The sequence below is a fragment of the Podarcis raffonei genome, chromosome 5, assembly GCF_027172205.1.
Source record: "Podarcis raffonei isolate rPodRaf1 chromosome 5, rPodRaf1.pri, whole genome shotgun sequence".
Lineage (NCBI taxonomy): Eukaryota > Metazoa > Chordata > Lepidosauria > Squamata > Lacertidae > Podarcis > Podarcis raffonei.
This window is the reverse complement of record NC_070606.1, coordinates 63,015,721-63,028,161: the sequence shown is the minus strand read 5'-3', so window position 1 is coordinate 63,028,161 and position 12,441 is coordinate 63,015,721. Positions and strand designations below refer to the sequence as shown.

The 12,441-nt window shown below is 40.3% G+C and overlaps 1 protein-coding gene across 2 annotated transcripts in view; it reads right to left on the bottom strand.

The window, feature by feature from the left end:
* The window catches only part of STAG1 (stromal antigen 1), a 107,567-nt gene that overhangs the window by 47,364 nt on the left and 47,762 nt on the right, over positions 1–12,441 (bottom strand). The window contains exon 3 of one of the 2 annotated variants that reach the window (XM_053389733.1): positions 11,076–11,178. The exons of the other annotated variant lie outside the window; for it this stretch is intronic. Coding sequence (XP_053245708.1) covers positions 11,076–11,178 — 103 coding nt within the window. The remainder of the gene's footprint in view (positions 1–11,075; positions 11,179–12,441) is intronic. 2 annotated transcript variants of the gene reach the window in all.

The window sequence follows — 12,441 nt, the reverse complement described above, 5'->3', positions numbered from 1 at the left end:
TCCTCTGGTATAAAAACTTTTCAGTGTCTGCTAAAAACATTTTTGTTCGGACAAGCCTACTCAGGTGTTTAGGTAGCTGAGGTATTTTTAAATCTCTTTACTGTTTGGCTCTCCATCATGTTTTACCTTCATCTTAGTCAAACTACCAGCTTAAGGTATCTCCAATTCTGCTCCAAGGCAACCAAAAGTCTATGGTACCTCTCTTTCCTATGCTGATTTTCTTTCTGTCCTTGCTCTCATTGAGCAGTCTATTTTTCTTCTTCTAGAGTTTATGCTTCTGCTTTTTCTTCAAAGTAAAGGTAAAGGTACCCCATACCGTTTGGTCCAGTCATGGATGACCCTGGGGTTGTGTGCTCATCTTGCTCTATAGGCCGAGGGAGCTGGCGTTTGTCCACAGACAGCTTCTGGGTCATGTGGCCAGCATGACTAAGCCGCTTCTGGTGAACCAGAGCAGCGCACAGAAATGCCATTTACCTTCCCGCCGGAGTGGTACCTATTTATCTACTTGCACTTCGTCCTTTTGAACGGCTAGGTTGGCAGGAGCAGGGACCGAACAACAGGATCTCACCCCGTCGCAGGGATTCGAGCTGCCGACCTTCCTATTGGCAAGCCCTAGGCTCTGCGGTTTAGACCAAAGCGCTGTTAGTTTCTCTGTGTTGCCACTGTGCAGTGCTTTGTAGTCACAAGACTCTGTTTTGCATTCCACACATTCCAGACTGTTGGAAGTCTCACGGAAGACAGGAGATGGATGTGATGTTACTGTTTCCTGTTCCTTTGTTTCAGTTGCTCTCTGCCTTTCACAGAGAGAGCATGTGTTTTCTGTCTGCGTAGTTAGGAATAAAACTCTTAGCAATGTAGCCTGTGTTTCTCATCCTTCCCTGCGTGCTGGACACTCTGCTGAATGGGGAAGCGTGCTTGGAGCCTGATCAAAGGCTCAGGCCGTTAATTATCGTCGAAGGATGAGCTTTATCAGCTTGGTCGTAGCGGAGATTCCGACAAGCGCCACCTGCTTTCTTCAAAGCATATGTTTTTAATTACCTGCTTCAGAAACTTCTATCTCCCATTTCCCTTTCACTCTCCCCCAATTTCAATTATTATTTTGGCATTCTTACCAAATCTTCTCAAGTTACCTCAAGTTCTTATCCCTGTATTTTACTCTGTTTCCTGTAATATTTTGCCAAAGCATGTGTTAGATCTAGTCTGTCTGATTTTGATTTTCATCTGTGTGGCACTTCTCTAGGCAGAGTAATAGCCATAAGCATGGTTTGGCAATTTGGATGTCACATGAGATCAAAGCTGACAAACTATATTTTGCAAATTGACTTCGGAGGGAGGGAGGGAGGGAGGAAGCCTGCAAGCTGACATCAAGGTTTTTGACAGCCAAATCATAGCCTGGCCATTCTGTATGAACTTGAGCAATAGACTACTGACAGAATTACTATTTATTTCACCTAATTCTAATGTCTCACTTTCTAAGGATATTGGCAATGTTTCTCTTCACCTTCTAGTTTTCCTTTTATTTTAGGTTCAACATTGTCTTTTCCTGGTCAGATTCATTCTAGTGCTAAATCTTGTGGTTTCCCTATAATATTTCTAAGATTTTTTCAGGTTTTTTTCTAAGAATACTGCCAAACTCAGGTCAGGCTTAATTTCACACATTGATTTTTGTATTTTGGGCAAGTTTTCCAGTTTCTCACCTTCAGCCTTTGATTTGTTAATTCTGGAGCACTGCCAACCTTTCCCAGGTCTTGCAATGATAATCTCTCTCCTCTTTCCTGTACTTCACATTGGCTGCCTATTCAATCTTGCACTTAACACAGATTGACTCTTTACTTCTTAACCATTACATGCTCCAACTCCTCTCTATTCCTGCTCTTCCCTCCCTACTCACAACTTGTTCTTGGGCTTTCTGCTGTTGACAGCATTTTTAATACATGTAAATCAGCACTTTGTTGCTGTCTGACAAATGCGATAATTTTCTGTTTATGTTGATGATACTTTAAATTTTCTTTTCCCCTTCCCATCCCCCATCTTGTCATCTTATTTTGTTGTAATATGAAATATTGGTAGGACTTGCCTGCTTTGATTTGCAATCTGCATGATGCCTAGCACAGCAATAGCAATGAAATTTAAAAGGCTGATGATTGAAACATTAAATTGGAGTCATCAGTACAGTGCCCATAGATGCCACGGTGCCTGTAAATGCCTTCATTGGCAGAGACCCCAGACACTGAACTTTTGGGGTTCAACTGTTTTTTAAAGAAGGTGTCTAGCACTCCTAAAAACAAGGCTATGAAGCAAAGCATGCAGGTACTCTAAGCAATTTCTTTGAAATGAGTCAATCTGGCTGCTTCTACTTGTCAGTAAGCCAAACCTGTAATTGATAAGTGAGCTGCTTGGACACCAGGCAATAGGAATTCCTGGGGTTCAAAGAACTGCCATTTCTTCCTGCTACTTTCTTTTCCTGCTACTGTCATATTTTAGTTCTTGAAAACTCTATAGTAGTACAGTGGTACCTCGGGTTACATACGCTTCAGGTTACATACGCTTCAGGTTACAGACTCTGCTAACCCAAAATAGTACCTCGGGTTAAGAACTTTGCTTCAGCATGAGAACAGAAATCGTGCTCCGGCAGCGCGGCGACAGTGGGAAGCCCCATTAGCTAAAGTGGTGCTTCAGGTTAAGAACAGTTTCAGGTTAAGAATGGACCTCCAGAACGAATTAAGTACTTAACCCGAGATACCACTGTACTTTTGCCCCAAGCAACCAGGGTGCATCTTTTCTGTGGTGGATTTGTTTGCGATCAGGTAGTTCCTAAAGTTATTTTCTGTAAATTTTATTACACAAGACAAACACACACAAATGCAAAACACAAAAACTCTGCAAAGCAGCTTATGCTCCTGTTGTGCAGTAGCTAAACACTTTGCAGTTATTAATAATTCATTGTATAATTAACCTATAGTACAATAGGATACATGTCTATTCAGACATCTATTTGTGTTTAATGGGGCTTACTCCATAGGTGGGTACAGGATGGCAACCTAGACTTTGGCTGAGGCTTGTCATTGGGGGAGAATAGGGTTTGTGTGCCTTTAGTAGCTGTAAGACAGGCAGAAATTCAACAGCTTGTCTTCCCAGTATGGAAATACTATCACGGGAAAAGCTCCACTATGACAGTATTCCCTCTAATTTTATGCCATGCCTCCCATAGCAGTCATTTTATGACTAGCACTCTCTAAAAAACCAAAATGTGTCCACTGGTCTAAAAAGACTGGTGACCCACGCATTAAGTGATGCCTTGCATGTGTGAATGGACCCACAGATAACATGAGGCAGAACTTTTACACCTCCTCAAAAACAATTATCTTCAATGAAACTGGGTTGTATAATCTACTGTCCATTCAGAGTTGGCAGTTATCATAAATCAAGAGATGAACATGCATGTGTACTTCAGCCCTGAGCCAGTCAAGCACAATCTGTGAAATCCCAAATTTAACAAAGACAAATTCTACTTTTTGTCCCATTATTTCTATCATAATTGGCTAATAGCTGACTTTAAAGAGCAAGGCAAGTGGTGCTAAAATATAGGCAAGGTCTGCACAACTTGTGACTCTACTGTGTAGGTTGCCTATCAATAAACTAGGGGTAAGGAACTGGATCCAGCTGCCAGGCTCAATCCTTACCCACTCCCATCTCCCACAGGCCAACTTCTGGAGATGGGCAGGATCACACACCTGTCGATCACCTGATGTTACAGTCAGGTGACTAACACCTGTCAAAGCTTAAAGAAGGTCAGCATAACTGATTAGCTAATTGTTGTTTAGAACAACTTTCTTTGAAGACATGCCAAGCAGTTTATTAGCCTTGGGAGCATGCCTTCAAAGAGGCTCCCATTAACTCAGCTCATTGTCAGTTAGGGACAGGCCCTTAGAAGTCTCTGCAGAGTGAGAAATGCTCCTAAAAGTGGGCTTATTTCCCCCTCTACAGAGACAGCAGTTTATATTCTAAGTGCTGGGGAAGGGCTTTGAATACGAACTGCTTCCTTTGAAGAGGAAAAAAGAATACTCCTTTAAAAAACAGAACATTCATGTATTTTAAAAGCTTGTATAACACTGTATGGAACTGTCCAAAGAGGTGTCCAAAGGAATATTGCAAAAGCCCACTGAGCAGTACTTCCAAATCATTGTCAATTAACTAATAGTCAGGTGCCTGGAACATGATGCACTTGGGGCTTTTCAAGCACCATTGATCAGCTGATCAGATGCCTGCCAAGCCACTTTCATGCTTTTAACAGTAGGTAGGTGTGATTTGGCTGGGAGGCCTGGTTGGCCTAATCATGTAAGCAGGCAGTGGGTTTAACACCCTTGCAATACACCTTATATTTATACTGCCTTTCACAGACTGACTCAATTTATTATTTACTTATTAAATTTATATACCGCCCTTCATCTATAACCTTTTTAGGGTCAACTCTCTGGGGGCTGCATGTCAAAGTTGCTGTGTGGCTGAGGTGTAGAGGTGGGCCTAAGGTATAAAAGTGGATGTGGTCAATTTTCACAAATTTCTTTTAAAAAGTCTTTAAAAATTCTATTTAACAAGCCCCAGTAAGGGGTACACAGCACAAGCAGTTAGTGACTGTGTGTCATGTACCAGCCCCCACTCCAACCTAGGGAACTGTGGCTGTCCTATCAGCCAGCCCTTGAGTCTGCAGCTGCTGAATTTGAATGCCAGGTTGGCTATGAATAAGATCTTCCTCATCCATGACCTGATTGGGGACAAGTTGGGGGTTTCAGGTGGAATATACAGTAGCACCTCGGCTTACGCTACCCTCGGGTAACGTGAACTTCGGGTTGCGAAAGCGGCAAACCCAGAAGTGTTTCGCCGTGCGCACATGCGCAGAAGCGCTCTACCGCATCATGCACATGTGCAGAAGTGGTCCCTCTGGTTGCAGAAACCTTGGGATCCGACCGGAGCTCCAGAATGGATCCCGTCCGCAACTGGAGGTACCACTGTATGTTGCTCTAAACACAAGCTTTTTTTCTCCACTATTTCCATCATTTTATTCAATATTCATATATACCATATACCCACTCATCACTCATTTTTTAAAGCCATAAAGCAATATTGTCTGTAAACATGCCAGCATACATAAAAAATCTATCAGCAGATATCGTTTTTCGTCTCCAAACATTTATATGCTCCTGCCATTCCTTATATACCCTGGGTATAGAATAGATTCCAAGATCCAAATGTATTCTTTGTTATAAATGGTATAGTTATTTTTGTCATGCTTCTTTTCAGTTTGAACATTACTTTTTCTTGTTTCAGTTTGAAATACTTTTATTCTCCCTCCCTTTTGTATTTTTACCCAATCCAATTCCATGCTGACTGAAACCCAGAAAAGGATATTCCCTTGGATATTATTTATCTGATGAAAGCCTCTCACAGAGTGGTGGCAGTAGAGTGTTTGGTCTAAGTATCTGATAGCACTTACAATTGCAAGTATATATATCAAGTATGCGAAGACTACATTTCAGCATAACAAAATACAGTGGGTAGTTACACTTATTCAATACATAATTTCCTTCCTTGTGTTCTATTAAAAGAGTGTTTGTTTAAACTGCAGTTTAAAGCACATGCATATAATAAGGGCAGGTAGGGTTATCAAAGTTACTGAGCATTTTTCATTATGATACATTGTTTTCAGTTACTCTAGCTCATGAGTAACAAATATCCAACTCAGACCTCTTAAACATTGTGAGTTCTGTCTTCTATCAATATCCCTGGCCTCCATTTCTTTGGCCCCCCGACTCATTCTGCTTGCTATTCTTCACTTTAAGCCTTGTTACTTCCAATCTATTCACAACACTTGCAAAAATCTCAAACTTTGCTCTGCCTTGTCATTCCAAGACCAACAATTCAGAACAAATTAAGCCAGCTGACGAAAAACTGTAAATTTAATAATACATAACTAGCCTTCCCATAAACAATATTCACTCCAATTAAAATACATGATTTTTAATTCCATGTTAAAGTAAGACAGATGGGCTCCTTGCTTGTATGCTGCAATTAACACTGCTGAATCAACTGACGATGCAAAATAAAAACAAACCAGAACCTGAACAGGCCGCAGAGTTCAAAGACAAGTAGTCTTAATCATCGCCATCTTCACCCCAATATTTATTCAGGAAATTTCTTGTTGTTATCAGTATGCACAAGATTTCCAATACAAAAGATTTGTTCCCAGCTAACTTGTAAAAGATTCATGTGAAATAAGTAAATGTATTACTTCTTTGCTTCCTCCCTCTGAAAGTCTTAAAGAAGCATTTTGCGTTGCATATTTTCCTATTTGAAAGCTCACAGTGTGAAGAAGCTGCTTCTCTGCTGGTTGTTGAATTGCAAGTTTCCACTCAGTGTACATGAGTAATACACATCAGCTACTGAAGCCCTTCATGTGTCATTCTGGCTCTATAGGCAACACAGCAAAATGTTACCATCTCCTACAATGGTGTCACAAATCAGATTCTAGAGCTCCAGGTGTCGCCAGTTCCTTTACTGGTTTCAAGTTGGCTTGTTTAGTAACTCACCATTTTGGGTTATAAACCAGGATTCTAAGTTCATACATAACACTAAGCCAAACCTCTTTGAAAGAGAGACTAAACCTGGCAGAAGTCTTCCTCTGAGCTATGCAGAAGGATGAAAGGGGGAAAGATCTTAGAAGCTCATGGCAGCTCCCCACCACACTGCTGAACTATGGCTTAGCTCAGAGGTTTTCAACCTTTTTGAGTCCATGGCTCCCTTGACCAACTACATTCTTTCTGTGGCACCCGTGGGGCTTAGGAGCCCAGTTATGTCACCCCTTGCCTGCAGAGCTCGCAGCCTCTCACTCTTTTTTGAACATTCTCCCTTGTGGAGGGGTCCCTCAGCCTCCTCTCCCCTCTCCTTGGGAGTCCTCTGGGCAGCTGCTGCCGCTGCCGTCCCTAGTTTCGGAGCTACGCCCCCCTGCCCCAAAGGGAGATGCCTCCCAGAGGCACCATTCACATGCAGAGCTTATAGCCAGGGCTGCTGCAATAAACAGCTGTGCAAGCCTTTGGGAGGCAAAGACGCAAGAGGGCATCAGAGGAGGGAGGGAAGGAAGGAAGGAAGGAAGGAAGGAAGGAAGGAAGGAAAGAAAGAAAGAAAGAAAGAAAGAAAGAAAGAGGGACAGAGGCCAGTGTTGCCATGGCACACTTGTTGAAAACCACTGGCTTAGCCTATTAAATATTATTAATAAGTTAATAAGTTTATTAAGTTCATTTTAATAAGTTTACTGAGAAACAAGTGGCAACAAAATGCATTTTCCCTCAACAACAAAATAAAGATAGTGTCTATTTTCAAAGAAATTCACATATGTCTCCCTCTCCTTACCAATTTAATTCAAGTCTGGGCTTTACCACAGATCCTGCTTTCATTGCCAGAGCTCAATATAAGGAATAAATGGTGTCTGGGCATACAGAAAATTTTAGATATTTTATAAGTTTTTATCATCAGTAAAAGTTCTTTTTTAATATTCTTTTTTAGTGCTTTCCACACTTTTGCGGCATTTTGGTTAGCCCTAATAAAGGTATCACCCAGCAGATTTTGGATTCCCCCTCCCTTATAAACCAAGAGAGCTACCTTTGTAGCTGATTTTTAAGTTCAAATAAGCTCTTCCAATCACCTACTATCTCATTTCTAACTGGAGACACCAAGGATTGAACTTGCAACTTTTGAATGAAAAGGATATGCTCTATCACTAAGCTGATGTTTCCTCCCAAAAGGCTTAAAGGCTGACCACTGGCCAGATATTCAAGATTTCAGTTACGCAAATGATAATTCAAAGTCTTGATACAGTATCACTTGCCTTGTTACATGCTTTCACATGAGAATTAAATTCTCCCATTTTACTCATTTTAGTCTCTGGATCATTCATACACATTTTTGTTTGGGAGGGTGAGGTGAGGCTCTCCAAATTAGAATGTGAAATTGAGAGGGGGCGATCTGGCAAAAGCCTTTTATGGGATGTTTGCCAGGAAGACATATCTGAAAATGCCTCTCCAGGGCAGTGGGGCGCTGCGCTCCAAAGGCTTTAGGGATCTTTGAGGCTGGCGGTGGGGGAAAGCAGCGCTTCCCTCCACCGCCAGCCCCACAAGCTCTGGTGAATGTACCTTGAACGCACCTTGTTTTAGAGGGGGAGAACAAGAAAAAAATTTTTTTCCCTGTTCTCCCCCTCCTATGGTCCGGTGCGTCCTATGGTCCGGTGCGTCCAATGGAGCGAAAAATACGGTACATAATAAAAACTTGGAAATGCAACAGTAAAAGTATTAATACAAAAGAATTTCTACATGTACACAAACTTAGTCAGCAGTAACACCCACCCACCCCAGAATATAAAAACCAATTTACCAAAGTAATCTACTTCACAGAGCAATGTAGCAAAAAATATACATTATGTATAAGCTTCCTGAAACAAATAAGCCCTCAGAGTCTTTCTAAAGGTCTGTATGGCATCTCTCCCTTCCCTGTTTAACCATTACTGGCAGTAGAGACTGAGAATTTCCAGTGGTAACCAGATTTTCTGTTTCTATTTTTGTCACACTTTGCCAAATACAACACCTGTATTCACTAAAAGAACATACATGTTGCATAATACATGTGTTGCAAAAGGGGGGAAGTTGCATTATTTTATATTACATCAATGTTTCCTGGAAGCTAACAGTGCATGCATGAGTGCTAGCAACTGAAATGACTTTATTTCTCATCTCCAACTTTTATTACTAAACACCGAGTGTATTTTAATTGGAAACACACACGTCATGTCTCTTAAGTCAAGTAAGATTTAAGCACTGAGCTGATTTCTTAAATGACGTTTATTATTGGCACTAATTGCACCAGAACTCTCCCTGCGCTGTGTGCAATATTGTGTAAACAATAAAATGATAACATCAAGACATTCTAATGCAAATGGATTGAACCAATAATTATAAACAACTGCCCACCAAAGCCTGCTCTTTAGGAAAGTCTTTAAAACATGCACAGTAAGCTTCTTCAGAGCGTTGTGTGTTATATTTTAGCAGTGATAACTCAACAAGAGCGTCATCTTCCAGAGTCCTGGATTTTTTCTTACACAAACTTCTACTTCTAAGCCAGTTTAATACCACCATTATAAAAAACAGTTGTCTCAAGTTGAACTGTATACTGATATTTCTTTGCAAGAGATACTTTGAGACTGTTAGGATCTTGCACTAATTGCATCTGTTCAGACGTAGGGCAGACTCTAGGTCATGTAAAACTTAGTTGACTCCTGATCAGCTACTAATTTCAATACAAATGAAAGAAGTATCTGCTTTCCCTTCTGCTAACAAGCAAACTTTGTTCTTTCCCTTGACAAGGAGTAGACATTTTGAATAATACTTTTATATTTCAGACTACATTATTACAACTAACTGGGGAGAAACAACAAACCAGACTTCAGCACATGCTGAAAGTCTCCCACTGAGACTTTTGGGACTTAGAAGCACTCAACTTTTGCTGTATTAACTGCTATTCCAGCAAGTACTGAGTACATTTGCTTAACTCTTATCAAGGCACATGCTGACATGCCTTAGTATGGAAATTTTAGTGTCAATTTAAACCACCCCAAATTAAAACAATTTAAAGACCAAATAATGAAATCACAGCATATACGTTTGAAGGAAGTACATGCCTTTTTAAAAAAGTCATTATGTACACTGGGCGCACATGTATCAGGATGCTGAGAGCAACTGTAACTTGTGTGTGTGCCTATAGTGCATATAGAATTCAAAGAAAGGTAGCTGCTTGCAATATTAAAAACTTAGCACATTACACAGTCTGTAATATTCAATGCCAAAAAATGTAAATTAGCCTCTAAAGATTCTAGTGCAAGAAACAAGTCCCAATCCCAAACTGCATTTCAAAATAACTCAGCTATTCCATGACACAAAGAGTCTTTAAAGGGGTTGTATTCTCCACTAACAATCAATTAAAGCTTCTCTGCTCCACCAATAAATGCCATTTTCCACACTACAAAGTTAGGCACGCTACCATACACACTAATCTGTTAATTTGAAATGAGTATTTAATCTTGAAATGTACATAGGGGACACAGATGGTAGAATTCAACATCACACTACTACAAATCTGGCTTTTAGGAGCATGCAAAGCTTGCAATAAGCCACCATGTGCCAGAAAAAAGCTCAGGAAGAAATGGTGTTGAAGAAGAGAGAGGGTGATGAGGAAATTTATAAGAATCTAAAAGAGTGGCAAAGACTGAAAGTAGCAAGAGCAGGTTGGATTCATGAGAGTAAAGGTTTATCTGCATAGCTGATTTAATGGTGCTCTAGAGACCCTTTAACTAAGAACCATTTTCTAGCATTCCTGCACAACTGAGAAACCAAATCTTCCATAACAGATTTATTATAATAATTAAGCAACATGAATTATCCTATAGGTGACATCCAATGATACCCAACTAACTGTGCAACGGAATTCCACTTGTGAAATGCAATTTCTTCTGCCTCTCCTTTCCACGTAGCCTCCTGCATTCCCTCTCTGCCTGACAGCCCCCTGCTCCAGAGCAGATTTTGGAGGCATGCAAGAGACTGCAGAGTGGAGGAGAGGAACATAAGCATAAGCAGAAATCCACTTGCAAGATGCTGGTATGCCACCCTGTTTTTAACAACCTTGGTAAACAATTCATCCAGCAAAAGCAAAATATTTTCTTGAAATTTTCAGAAAACAGTCTTATTATATTTTGCAAACATTATATTTTGGAAAAAAAAATCAAACATTTTGCATATAAAACCTGCTTGAATACTTAAAATAATATATGTGACACAAAACAAAATATGAAAGGTTAACTTCTCTTACAAGCTGGCTTTCTGCTGCACTAAAGCATCCAATACTACTTGTTTACCAATTACACGGCAAGCTTTCATACAGATTAATATATAAAGAAAACTTCATGTGGAAATTAAGAAAATGAAATGCAAGAACAGTCTTAAAACATATATTCAAAGAAAAAATAAGTGGCATACTGGAGGTCTGCCAGGACGACCGCGTTTTCTTTTCCCCTTCAGTTCAGTTTCTTCCAGTTCACTACCAGCATCTGAATGTGCAGTAGTTTCATTTGTAGAATCCCTGAAGGAAAATGCCAGTTAAAAATAAATTAGTAAACAAATTATTAATGCATAACTGAGTAAATATTTGGCCCCAACTCTACTTTTTAAACAAAACTAAGTGGCTAGTAAAGCTGGTCCCAAAATGCATGTTGTCAAGCAAGTGAAGCTCTCAGCTCACAGGATGACTACTGACAGGAAGGAGTGTGGACGATGCAGCAGGCAACTGGATCAGTTCTGTGTTCATGACATTAAAATGCTTGGAATATGGGGTGGAAATTGACTGGGATAATAGACAAGTAGGGCATGATGAATATACATCTTTAACCACATTTTTCTCTTACTTAAAAAAAAACAGCAAACTACTGAAATCGAAATCAACATTATTGTTAATAGTATTGTAGAAACATGGAATGTTCACCCAAAACAAATGAAGTTTCCATACGAATCATCAGGTTACTACTGCTTTGGCGACATTCTCCCACTTCTGCCTTCTACCATGCTGCTCCCTATGCCTGGTATATAACTCCCACTGTATCTCCCTCTCTTTCTCCGATAAAAACTTTCACAAATAGCATACACAGTAAAAAAATAAAGCCATCTCACTTTACAGCTGACAACATTAGGATTATACAGAAGTGATGAGACCGTTCAGATCCTGCCCAGAGCAAATATTGGTTTAAGAACCTCCAAACAACAATAACCAACAACTAAAAGTAACAAAACTGAAAATGGTGAAAAGGCCCAAGTTAAATGTCTTCCAACATGTTATCCTATAGAACAGGTGCCAAGGATGATGGAAGCTTTAGTCCACCAACATCTGGAGGGCCACAGAGATTCCAGGGATTTTGTTACTTGCTGTTTCAGTAGGTTGGAGAAAGCCCTTCAAGGCATTCATTCACACATCAAATGTTAGCACAGATTTAGGAAACCTTATAACATGTCAGACTATTTATTCTCATAGTACAGGACTGCCTACTCTGACTGTCAGCAGCTCTCCACAGTTTCAGAAGAGGTCTGTCCCATCACCTGCTTTGAGATCCTTTTAACTGGAGCTGCCAGGTACTGAACCTAGGACCCTCTCGATGTGAAGTACGTGCTCTATCTCTGAGCTATGGATGCTCCATCATTGCTGCAAGCTGTTCCTAACCCAAAGTCAAAAAACAAAATGGTATTTTACCTGCAATATAAATCTATGCCACAGCACTCATGAATGCCTAAGTAAAGGGTTCGGGAAAGACCATTCTTGCCTGTAACTGGTACCTCAATTAAGAAAACTCTTTCA